Source organism: Aulostomus chinensis, chromosome 8 (assembly GCF_037954235.1).
Source record: "Aulostomus chinensis isolate RoL2024-O1b breed Wild chromosome 8, RoL_Achi_v1.0, whole genome shotgun sequence".
Lineage (NCBI taxonomy): Eukaryota > Metazoa > Chordata > Actinopteri > Syngnathiformes > Aulostomidae > Aulostomus > Aulostomus chinensis.
This window is the reverse complement of record NC_141327.1, coordinates 5,602,577-5,615,261: the sequence shown is the minus strand read 5'-3', so window position 1 is coordinate 5,615,261 and position 12,685 is coordinate 5,602,577. Positions and strand designations below refer to the sequence as shown.

The following is a 12,685-nucleotide window of genomic DNA, read 5'->3' as shown; positions in this document are numbered from 1 at the left end:
CTTTTCATATTCCTCATTATCAGTATCATCTCGCACCCCCCCTAAGTATACATCGCTCGTGATCCCAAATAGCTTCCAGTCCGCTTTCCTGAATATCCATCCCCCTCTAGAGCCCCCATCATGCACTGCCATCTCCACATCCAGCCAACAAATAGTCGGATAGTGATCACTCCCTATGGTCCCACTAGTAACCACATCCCACTCACACCTTTGGGCCAGTCTACTGGACATTAAAGTTAAGTCTAGCACCGACTCTCTACCCGTTCTTACATCCACCCTTGTCTTCTTCCCATCATTTACACACACCAGGTTCCTCTCACTCAGCAACTCCTCAATCACCTCTCCATTGTTGTCCGTTCTACCCCCCCCCCCCCCATAGCATACTATGGGCATTAAAATCCCCACACCATATAACACTATCCCCATCCTGACCCTCCACCCTCTCGAGCTCCTCCAGCCTCATCTGCCGACATAGATTATAATAGTTTATCAATACTATTTTCCTCCTATCTGCCCACACTTCCACCACCACGTACTCCTGCTCAGCGAACCAATCAAGAAGAGGCTGATGATATCTTTCAGCGGGAGATTGAATCGAGGATACCAATGAAATCCCCGGATTTACAACACACACATTACAATTTACGGATCAGTTAAACTGTTAAAGAAGACAGTTGTTTTTAATACCAGCATGCATGAATCCAGGATTAAGCATTTCTACACTTTTCATAACACCAATACAAAAACCTTGCTGGAAGACCTCATCTTCACAACACACAACTTCTGACATGACGCAAACTTATTTTGAAGTACTGTAATTCATACAAGGTAGTTTACAACACATTTGATAAACACAACCTTTTACACAAGTCCTTTCACAACCAGTGAGGTGTTATGAGTGTTAATCAATCCAGAATATCTGGACATTATCACAACATTCCAACAAAGTCAAAGAGTAGTCTGTGTTTGAAGACAGGAGAATTCTTACTGCGAAACACCAGTCATTTAAACAAACCTTTCACAGACTTTACCAAATCATGAAAGATAACTTTAAAGTGCGAGCCATCACAGAATGGAGCATTTCTTGTTTGTTTGCAGGCGCACAACATGACGGTCTTGTCCTTGTCAGGGGTGAAGCGGAGTGGAGAGATGGTCGGCGCTTCTGTCCTGTGAGCACCATCGCAGAAAGGCTGGTGGAGAGAAGAAAGAGTGAATACACACCATGACAAGTCTTCTCATTCAGACTATTTTACTAATCCCACTACACACACACACACACACACACATTTTATGAAACTAAAAATGCTAAGAAGCAACACTAAATAAAATGATCTAAAAAAAGGCTATAATGAATAAATTTAATAAATAAAATAAAAGGAAAAACTGTGCTATGTCGTCTTCTGACAATTTGTCACTGCTTTAAACAGATTTGCCTCAAACTCTAATGGCTTCTTTCTTGGTTCATGCAGCATCCCTCCGAATCGGCCTCCTGGTTATCAATAATACGGATAGACAAACTGCTCCATATCCTCCTTGGTTGAGGGAATTCTAGATTAATGTTGCTGATTCTCCATTCATAACATGCAACCACACTGCCAGCAGCAGATGTAGGTCAATTACTTATCAATGTAAAGGATATATATTATTTGAGGGCGCTCAGAAGGTGAATATCTAACGAACCCAATGTAAAAAATCCCAGTTTTTGTCATACAAAAGAACAAATCAGCCTAAAGTTGTAAAGGGGTCCTCCTTGATCAGTTCTACACCTCTCTACTATGTTTTGTGGGAATCTGCTGCATAAATTTTGCGTAATCCTGCTGGCAGACCAACTACAGCCACAAAACATGACCTGGTCCTTGACAGCGGTAATATCTTGAAATTGTTACTCGTCACCTGCCCAGTGATGAAGAAATGCTTTCTGTAATTTGATCAAAAATGCTGCAAGTATTTCCACAATTACCACTTTTAATCTAGAAGTGACCTGAGATTAGTATCATCTACGTGATCTATTCTCTTCCTACGATGATCAAAAGGTTTTGATCGATATATTGCATCTCTATCGATGTCTCCAGTTAGCTCTTTATATGTCTGAATAAATCTGTCAACCTGATTTTCTGACTTTGCCACAATGAAAACTGCCAAATTTCAACCCGTTGAGAACACAAATGGATCAAACAGCACTACACACTCTGAATAGCAACCAGCTAGGATGCAAATTCAGGCTCTCAAGTCGTGTGGGTCGATAAAGCCAAACACCTGTAGTCAGACCAGGGGCACCGCGACTGTATCAGGAGGAATATTCATCCAAAATACAAGCTGCTTCAGTCAAAATAGGAAGGAGCTGCAACAAATGGCCAGCTGTGCTCATGACTTAATCTCATTGTTCCATCATTAAGGCACAAGCAGATCTGAGTAATGGCCTTTGATTGGAATGTAGTGACTGGGTGACACAGATGATGGCATCTAAAATCAATACTGGCATCCTTGTTTCAGCCACAGCTGGATCTTCATGAATGAACGCGCCAGTTAAAGAGACGCAGTACGAGACAACGTCAGTGAAACTTAGACTGGGATGTGCCTCGCTGGCTTGGTGTCCCTCCGTGGAGGATTGGTGGGTCTATCATTCGTAGACAGGCTGGTCAGGGAAAACCAGGAAGTTTCATCTGTGGGGCTGAGCAGTAATGTAAAGTTCTCAGTGGGACGAACGGTGATGACATTGTCCATGAGGTGGTGCTTGTTCATGTTTTGACCTCGCATCTTAGCTCCTGGCTAGCGCCCATGTAGACCTTTAGTTCCCTTGCTCACCCAGGTGAGCTGCAGGTGATTGTAAAGAATACACTCCTCCAGCCCCCACAGGACTAACCTGTTTCTTGCTATGTCCACATGCACACCAGGCGTAGCGTTTCCCAGCAGACACCTTGACTCTGTAGGGAAGGCGGGCTGCAGGAACAGCCTGTGTGGACTGCTCATGACACAGTACCTGCAGGACAAATAGCATCATCACATAGGAGGTCGCAGAATACAGGACGCTAAAACAACTTTAGGTAACACATCTGATACAAAATCGCCCACAATACAAAATCAGAGCTGACACTGACTGACTGGCTGGTGAGAGGTGGGAGGTGTAGTCACTGATTAGTGCATTTTTTCAGTAAACCCCCTCTGTTTTCATTCCTAGAACTAGTGTAATGATGCTTATGTAAGACTGACACAAATATAAATACATTCATCCCATCCTGTGAAGGTGAACATACGCAGCGATGATGTAGCTGGAGTTCCACTGTACTTGAATTGGCGCTAAAGGTGAGTAGACTACATAAAGGTGTGCAACACTGTGGTTTGAAATACTCAAGGTATACCCTGAATATTCGGTACGAAAGTAAACGCAAAAAAGATGTAAAAGAATACTAGCAGTCTCACCATCGAGGAGGAAACTGCTGGATTCTGAGGTCGCCTAAAGTTCCGAGCGCAACCTCTCCGGACGGCGAGCAGAAAACCGGCCGTTGTGTTCATGTTGGTACCGGATCGGTGCAGTAGTGGCAGTATTTCACCGGTTAGCTACCTCTGAAAACAAGGCCCTTGGTGGTCAACCCTCGTAAAACTTTCGACCGCCGAGGTAAACTGCCTCAGTCACCGGAGGGCTCAACGTGGGCGTGGTCAAACATTTGACTCCACCTATATTGAGTCCTGGCGTGAAGAGGCGCTGTATTGTATTGAACAAAAAAAAACCAAAACAAAAACCTGAAAGACACATTATGTTCCTTTACGCAAAGAAAAGAGTCACCCAGGTGAAATAGGACTGGTGCAAGGAAATCTATCCAACTTCTAATTAGGTACAAGCGGAATATTCGATATTGAGAGCACTTAAGTAGCAAACACACGTTCAATGTGATGACATATTCAGCTCCTTGAACCTTTGACCTCTAAAGGTCATGTTAAAATCTAATGTGTTCCATACACATATGCTCCGATGATGACGCCTTCTTGAAGTTAGCAGGCTTAAAACTGAAAATACATCATCTCCATTATCACATATATATATATATATATATATATATATATATATATATATATATATATATATATATATATATATATATATATATATATCTAGTTTGACAGAGTAATTAATCACAACACTTAAGTAAATAAATGTACTTACATTGTGTCCATATCAGGGGTATACATACAGAGGGAAATCATGTCAGAATATAATACATTTCCAGAATAACAATTCATGAAACTACATTCCATTTTTTAGTTTGTTTTTAAAAGCCTTTTCATGGAATTTTGCCAGTGCCAAGTGCCAGACTGATGCAGTTCCTCCAAAACAATAAAATCACCAGTATTGAGAAGAGAAGAGAAGAGAAGCCCTGCTTCCTGCTGGTAGCACTTTAAAAATTATGTGCAATAATGTGATGGCTTTATTTTCCAGCATAGAACACATGCTTTTATTGGATTTAATAAAAAAGATATTTCACGGATATGGATGGAAATTGCATATATTATACATTATGTTCACTTTGTGCTACAGAATCAATGTAAACACAAAATTCCAAGGGACAATCTCAACCAAATAAAGGCCAATATTTTACATTTTAAAGTCGTTTTGAAGCTGAAAGCATTTTCCAGCAGACTATCACAGGTAAAATGCTTAAGACATGGGAATGAGTAGGAGAAAAATATGGGCAGGTGGTGGAAGGACACATCTTACGAGGTAGCAGCTTTAAGTCTGACTTCACCCATGTAAGTACATTGAGCTCACTAAGACGTTTTTACCCTTCTGGCTCACTTCACATGGCTGACAACAGTGAAACTGAGCAAGATTTTGAACACATCATTAAATTCCATCAGAAGATTTTCATGTTTTTCTATAATGTGTAGAGTGACTCTAAAATCAGTGGTGTGTCCAGGACACGTCTACTGGGATGGTCAAGATGGGTCACGGAGCGAATGTGGGACAGCCATGGCATAACAAACTTTAATGAATGGCAGAAAATCAAATGTGTAAATGTAATGTTTTATGCATCACTTTGCTTCAGCCTATGCTTGTGTGAATCCTCACTGACTTCCAGCTAGCATTCATTGTGCTGTTTGGATTCAAGACCTGGTTGTTGTTTTTACATTTTAGATGTTGCTATTACAACCTAGAGCAGCGCAAACATGTAGGTACCAATCCCTTCAGTTTCTATTCCAGTTCCGTTTGACACAGGTCACAAGAATCTCTGGTTATTTATAGGTGACATTTTCTGAGGGCAGAAGAGACCCCATTTCTATCTTGTGAAGAGATGGGCTGCTTTTAACATAATTACCCAGTATAATCATTAGGAAATTATCCATCCATCCGTCCATTTTGATCCACTTATCCTGTTAAGGGTCGCGGGGGGCTGGAGCCTATCCCAGTGGCTTTCGGATGAGGCGGGGTTCACCCTGGACAGGTCACCAGTCCATCGCAGGGCCAACACATAGAGACTGACAACCATTCACACTCACAGCCACACCTACGGTCAATTTAGAGTATCAATCAGCCTCGTCCTCTCTTGATGTCTTTGGACTGTTGGAGGAAGCTGGAGTACCAGAGAGAACCCACGAAGGCACAGGGAGAACATGCAGACTCCACACAGAAAGATCCCATGCCCGAGCCGGGGCTCGAACCCAGAACCTTCTTGCTGTGAGGCGACAGTGCTAACCACTGCACCACCGAGAGGAAATGATACATATCGAATTATTTGACTGAACGAGGACAGTACACACATGAAGCAGCATGGTGCTGAATCAAAACCAACGTTCTAATTTCATCAGGGGCCAAACATGAATACTGTTTTTTTTTAAATCACTTTTAACATATATTCAATCATGACTGTGTCACCTTTACTGTTCCTTGTTTGCTTTACTCCTAGGCGCCACCTTGTGGTTTAAAAAAAAAAAAATCAAGTGAAAACACATGACAAAAACCAGCCAAACAAATTGTGGTATTGTAATTTCCATCAAATTGCAATTGCTATTACAAAGGTTTATTAAAAAGTTAATTTGTAAGAAAAACAAAAAATAAGCTTGCATCTGTTCTTTAAAAGTTTGATTTGTTATTTTCTAGCTTTGACATAATCTGTTGGATATCCTGGAATTGGATTTTTTTTTTTGGTTTGTTCTTTTGCCTAGTGTGTTTATTCAAGATGACGCCACAGTGTGTAAAGCAAACACAGGTGATTACACAGCATTTCTCTTGTTTCTGCTGTGATTAGTCACCATGTAAAGCTACAACATAGAAATCAGGCCTGGACACACTGAGTCTACGGCAGTGACAAGTTTAACCTTGGACCAGGTACGTCATTAAAAACCCCAGAGAAAATGTAAAACAACTCAGTAAAATACATTTATTGGCAAAAAAGTTGTCTTAATTTGTCCTTTTAATTTTACACACAAAAATATCAAAATACTTTACAGGGATTTTAATCTGAATATTGTCAAATTCCTTTTGATCAATTCTCTCAAACTAATACACTGTACAATGACAACTTACTTGTCCTTTTTAAAATTCAGTGCTCATTTCATTTAATTTTCTTTTTCAGGGAACGATGCATTTAAAATTATGCATAGTTATTACTTGGTATTTAGCAATATATTTTGAGAGACGCCACTGCATTTCATGCAATTCTTCAACCCAATGGGTAACTTGCTCTCCATCAGACCTCACTCAGAGACAGGTGCTTAAATGTTGGAACACATAAAGATACACAGTACAACATTCAGAACATGGATTATCTTGGTTGCCCAAACTTCAAAGCTTTAAGGAATGAATGTGTCTTTACACAAACATTTTAAAGTATACAAATCATATTCCAACAAAATTCAAAAAGTACTAAAAAATGATTTACAATTGGGCCCACAGTGCCCCAGTGCAACATGAGAAAGAAACCGCTTCAGAAATCCTTCACGCCACTCTTCAGTCAATCTCTCGGACACGGTCTTGTCTGGACTCCGTCTCAGATGAGAGGCGACTTGTAAGGACATACTTGGTAAATTGCAGACCTCCCTCTAGGAGTCATGTCAACATGTTGGCTCATGTCTTTGTCAACATCATCAACATTCCTCTTCTGTCATTGCTACAGTATTTATCACCGACAAGTCAGCTGCTTTAAGTTCCTTTCTGACGTCTACATTAGCTACTAACAAAACAATCTAGCTCTCAAGATGTCACATGTATGGGAGATCACGTTCAAGAGAAGTGAGAGAACATTTTAAAAGACCTATGACAGTATTGTTAAAGATACCAGAGAAAACATGATAACTGAGCTGAATAGAGGCATCGCATGAGAATGTGGAGTGGAAGGAAAGAGAAGCTTTCGTAGTTTCTACAGAGGCTTACGCCATGAAGGTGGGCGCTACACGCCCACTGTAACAACACTGGCATTTCACCATCTCCTCAGAGCTGATAACCGCTACGCTACGTATCACACACTACCGTGACAGCACTCAAGTAATAGTTTACATCCTCAGCCAGCTCCTATGACACCACTGTGCAGGATTAAATTTTTCATCAACTCCCTTCTCTGAAGCACAAACGACTAAAAAACATTGCATCTCAACACAAAAAGTACAATAGGAAATGATTTGACACTTCAGTTACCACTATACTGTTATTAACACATTTCAACTCTTGAAATCATCAGTTCGCTATCAAAAGTATAAACGGGTTTAGGAAGAGTGCTGTAACTCTCCACATACCAGATAAAAAACATTATCAAAGAAAGATGAGGAGAGAGAGAGAGAGAGAGAGAGAGAGAGGGAGGGAGAGAGTGAGTAAGAGAGAGAAAGAGAGAGACAGAGAGTAAGCCTTTGGGCTCCTGGTTTGCTGTGTATCATTAAGGCATTATCTATCCAGTATTGCTAAAAGAACTACTTGTTAGTGGACGTGAAAAGAATATGTAGGAAAGTAACATCAAAAACGGACACTTGAGGAACGAGTGCAAAATACTCATAAAAATCAAAAACCTGTCGGTCCCTAGTGGCCTAGTAAGTACCAACATCCTTTAAAAGGTAATGTGTTTGATGGCTAATTTGCTGTTAGCTACTAACATGCAAAGTGCACACTTGTTTAGGAAATAATTATTTCTTACTTACAATTACCAAACGTTTGGTTTCATCTGCTTAATCTCGACAGCAACTGGAAGGATACAAACGTCTTTAGAAACTCAAAGCTGGTGCTCGACGTTTACATTTGATGCCAGTGTGAAGTGGACAACTACGCCATTTAGACACATAAGTTCTGTGCCATTGTTACACATTGACATGAGTTAATACCTTAGAGTTAATAGCAAGATTTTTGGTGGCCATTGATATCCAGAGAAGGCTATTGCGGTAAAGAATCTGCACAAAATAGGGACCACACATCTCAGCAATGGAAATAGGTGGCGGAGAAATCTGAGGTAATAACTAGCTTCATGTTGGAATGCCACTAAACGCACACGGAAAATGACAGTATAGTAAGCCTTTACGTAACAAGTGCCTGGGAGCGGCTACAACATACAGGAGATCTGGAGAAGTCTGGGTGGGATCAACGCAAAAGGAAGACAAAATATCGAGGAAGACAGTTGAGGTTGCAGGAAGTGGCAGCGATCTGTGATCCTCACAGACTGGGAGGAGAAACCGTGGGGAGGCTTCATAAGCGGTCAGTGCTCGAGTTCACACTTCAAACCAAAAACCAAGACAGCACCTGCAGAGAGGAACAGGAACCTGGGCCCCGCCTACTGCAGCGGCCCCATTGGTCTAGCTAATAAATTAGTGCAATTTAAGAAGAGACCACCGTATTCATGCTCTCTGAAAGCTGCCTACACAAAAACCAATGAGAGGAACCTCCGATATCAAGAACTTCAAAACACCAAAAACGTCATCTTTCAGTCTGTTCTGTTATACATTCATAATAGAGGGTGTAAGATAACGACAGAGAGGGAAAGACGTTTAAAAGTCATGTCAGTTGATAACTGGTATCTTCACTTGAGCTGCTCATGTCACCCGTTCTTGTCTCCACCCTTCTCTCCTGCAGCCTGAAAACAAAATCACAGTTGTTATACCTCCACAAGATGACATAATCAGGGCACTGAAGGAGTGACAGGAGAAGCACACACCCCTGGCTTGTGAAGTGCGTTGTCCTGCAGGCCAAAGAGGCTTCCTCCCTGGCCGCCCTGCAGAGGCGAGGCCGTAGCTGAGGACAGCAGGTTGGGGGACTGGGCAATCATTGGGGAGTTGGGGGTAGAGTTGAGTGCACCAGTCAGCGTGAGGCGCTGCAGCTCCCTCTGTCTCTGTTGCTGAAGCATCTGGCACACCACCACCTGCTGCTCCTGATGGAGGAGTAGAAGACGGTCAGGTTATGGTGCGTTCAGGGAACCTGCAAACTCGGAAAGAATCTACAGCTGAACTGGAATTAATTCTTCAGATTCCTCTTGTGTCTGCTTGGTTCACTTCCAATCCGGGAAGTTTTTCCAAGAGTTTCAATTGTTGTGCAGTGTTCTCCACATGCACCTTTCATGAAAGAATTATGTTAATTTCCTATCATTACCAGTAAATACTCTAAAGAGACATACAATCATTCATATCAATTACCACTATGTAGAATCTACACTTGCATATTTTGGTGTGTGGATGGAAGCTGCAGCGTTGAAGAAACCCCGACTGACCAGGGTGAACATGCAAACTCCTAACAGTAAGGCTGGAACTCAACTCCATGTCATCACCGTGTCACATTTGTCCATTTTATTTCTGTTTGCATTTTAGTTTAATGTTGTTGCTCAGGTAAGCACCTGATTCAGCTGCACATTGCTGGAAGACCGAAGTCTTCACTGTAGCCTTGTGTAGCATTGACGCTGAGATACGGGGCCACGGCTTTCCAATTAAAAGACCAGCTGACAAGGTGACTTGCAAGGATACTGAAGTGGTTTGAGACAATTTTCATCAACATCGCTGAAAAATTAGAGACCTTTAAAACCCAAAACTTCTGACGTCTCAAAAACACCTGTATCTCCTGCTTAACGTACAATGTTAAAGCTCAAATGATAAGACTTGTCCTTACAGGAGTGAAGTTCTGGGATGTGAAGAACTGCTGCAGCTGCTGCTGCTGCTCCAAGAGAAGCTGCTTCTGCTGCTCTGACAGGAGAGAAGACCTGGAAGACAAACATCCATATCCTGACAGGTCACACCCACGAGAAACACTTCAGACGCAACAAGTATTTACACTCACCACCAAGGACCTGTATGTCAGGTGTCAGTACATTAATACTTTCAGTGCCTGGGACCAAGGCCAGGGTAAGAAGAACTGGAGATGGTCCCCAGAGGACACATGAGTTGTAATCTGAGGAACTAAACTGAGTCTTTCTTTCCTGTTTCCAAGGTCAACGATGAATTTGAAACTCAGAGAATAACCCAATATAGAAGATGAAGCTTTAAAGCTTCATCTTCACAACACAAACATGTCATCAGATTTGAAGTCAGTGAGTTGAACATCAACAACAATCCTGCTTTTATGCAGCTCTACTAGGAGCGCTGTGAATGAGCCCTCACACTGTTGTGTTTCTGCTACACTCTAACTCATACATGGTGTGTTTTGAGGTGTCTTCCTTCCTCAGCTGGATACGTACGGGCTCACACTCTTGGGAAGCTGAAAGCCCTGTGCCATTGCCTGGGGGTTGAGTGGTGGGGGCTGGGGGCGCAGAGCAGGGAGTGTGAGATGAGGGGCACTCTGGACAGGAGACTGTATCACACCGTTCAGACTGCCAAGCACTCCATTCATATTGAGCTGAGGACTTCCTGTGAGGGACGCCATGAGCCCGCCCACCACGGGCAGGGTGGAGCTGCCTGTCTGACCATCGCTTAAACCTCGACTCAGCCCATTTAGCAGGGGCTGAGTGAAGGAGGCAGGGTTTTGCTGAGGAGGAGGGGTACTCTGGAAAGAGAGGGAGGAGCTACTGCGGGACGGACTACCAGAGTGGAGCTCCTGGAGAGAAATATGAAAGTGTTTTAGGCATTTATCACTCAGCGAATGTGTCATTGAACTGAAAGAAAAAATTCTGATAATCAGTGCCAGAAAGTGGAGTAACTTATCTAGTTAACAATGTGTGATTCAAGAGTGTGTGTGTGTGTGTGTGTGTGTGTGTGTGTGTGTGTGTGTGTGTGTGTGTGGTGTTTTCAGGGAGAGAAGATCTACAGGTCCTCACCTCAGAGGAGGTAACAAAGGAGGTGTCATTAAGGAGGCAGCTTTTGGACAGGGGACTCTTATTGGTGCTCAGGGGGTCTGAGGAGCAGAGAGGCAAAAACCCAAGCTCTCAAGTTTGCAGGACATTATCACAACAAAGCTGACAGTAGCTTTTTAACAAGGTTTCATGCAGGTGGTCTGTTTAGGAGGGAGGGAGTCAATGGGGCGGGACGTGGACAGGAATACTGTGTCAAGAATCTGACCGTGATTGGATGAGAGGAAGTTGATCTGGGCAGACGTGTGCATGGAGCCTTGGAGAGAATGAACATGTGGAGGGAAAGGCACAGCAAGCTCAGTGTTGAGCAGCTGGAGGCGCTCCCGCTTGGCCGTCAGGCTGAGGATCTGGTCCTGGAGACGCTGGTTCTCCTGCTGCAGGGAGTGAAGGGACTGTAGCATCTCAACAACTACAGCAGGAAGGAAATAGAGACAAGACAAGGTTGGACCAAGATGATAAATAGGAGTCGTCTACACCTAAATTTACACATATAACAAATGTCTGTTAATACTTCCAACCTCTTGCTGGATTTTTCTCATATTTTAGTTTCCTCTCATTTTCCAAGAGCACCACACTCATACTTGATCTACAGCTGAAGACATCAAACACTCCACCATGCACTGGGCTTCTCTCTCTCCTCCTCCCTGCCCTGTATTCACTCATACATGCATGTTACTAATTCGACTTCCTCCCTGGAGTCTTTGTGCTTTCCCAAATCCAAGATCCCTGACTGATGCTGCTGCTGGAGGAGGCTGCAGACCTGCAGAGGCTCGTTATGACGCCCTCACTATCACTATTAGTATTAGCAGTGGTAGTATTCATATCAGTATTTTTAGTACTGTAATAACATTAACATCAGCACTGGGTTTATATTCGTATCACCGCTGGCACTTCAATGCATAAGTTCTAAGTCGATTGCTTAGGTAGTGGAAGATGTTACTATTCTTAGCTAGTTTACCATTATTGCTGTTATTGTCTGCTGTGTGTCTGTCTCCCAGTCCTCTGCCTTTCTCTCTGCTCGTCTTTCTCCTTCTGTCTTCTTCATGTCTTTCCCTCTATCTCTTTGTCTCTGTCCCCCTCTTTCTTCATCTTTCTCTCTCTTTAACTTATCCATCTTTGTCGCTGTGTCCGTTTCTTGTTCTCTTTCCCCCCAACCGGTCAAAGCAGATGGCCGACCACTTTTAGTCTGGGTCTGCTAGATATTCCTGCCTGTTAAAAGGGAGGTTCTCATTGCAGCACGATGTGCTTGCTCATGGAGAATTGCTGGGTGGAAATTAATCAAAAAAGTGTGTTCCTAGACCTGCTGTAATGTAAATGTCATTAGATGACTTTTGTTGTGATTTGGCGCAATAAAAATATAACTGACTTGACTTGACAATATCCCTGTATCTGTTCCCAACTGTACAATAGTGTTATAAAATCATTTATTAATGGTTCACATAGTT

General features: G+C 42.6%; 2 protein-coding genes across 3 annotated transcripts in view; both read right to left on the bottom strand.

Moving 5' to 3' along the window:
* Positions 1-650: 650 nt before the first annotated feature.
* Positions 651-3,641, bottom strand: LOC147256907 (CDGSH iron-sulfur domain-containing protein 3, mitochondrial-like). Its single transcript, XM_086210591.1, has 3 exons — positions 3,421-3,641; positions 2,864-2,980; positions 651-1,190 (listed from the first exon to the last, which is right to left on the bottom strand). The coding sequence occupies exons 1-3, from the start codon at positions 3,511-3,513 to the stop codon at positions 1,002-1,004; spliced, it is 399 nt and encodes a 132-aa protein (XP_086066717.1). The 5' UTR covers positions 3,514-3,641; the 3' UTR covers positions 651-1,001.
* A 2,715-nt stretch (positions 3,642-6,356) lies between these two features.
* The window catches only part of LOC147256906 (protein AF-17-like), a 30,491-nt gene continuing 24,162 nt past the window's right edge, over positions 6,357-12,685 (bottom strand). For both annotated transcript variants that reach the window (XM_086210573.1, XM_086210572.1), the window contains exons 15-20: positions 11,449-11,649; positions 11,208-11,284; positions 10,632-10,987; positions 10,067-10,157; positions 9,126-9,338; positions 6,357-9,044 (exon numbers count right to left, since the gene is read on the bottom strand). In XM_086210573.1, coding sequence (XP_086066699.1) covers positions 9,009-9,044; positions 9,126-9,338; positions 10,067-10,157; positions 10,632-10,987; positions 11,208-11,284; positions 11,449-11,649 — 974 coding nt within the window. In that variant the 3' untranslated portion in view covers positions 6,357-9,008. The remainder of the gene's footprint in view (positions 9,045-9,125; positions 9,339-10,066; positions 10,158-10,631; positions 10,988-11,207; positions 11,285-11,448; positions 11,650-12,685) is intronic.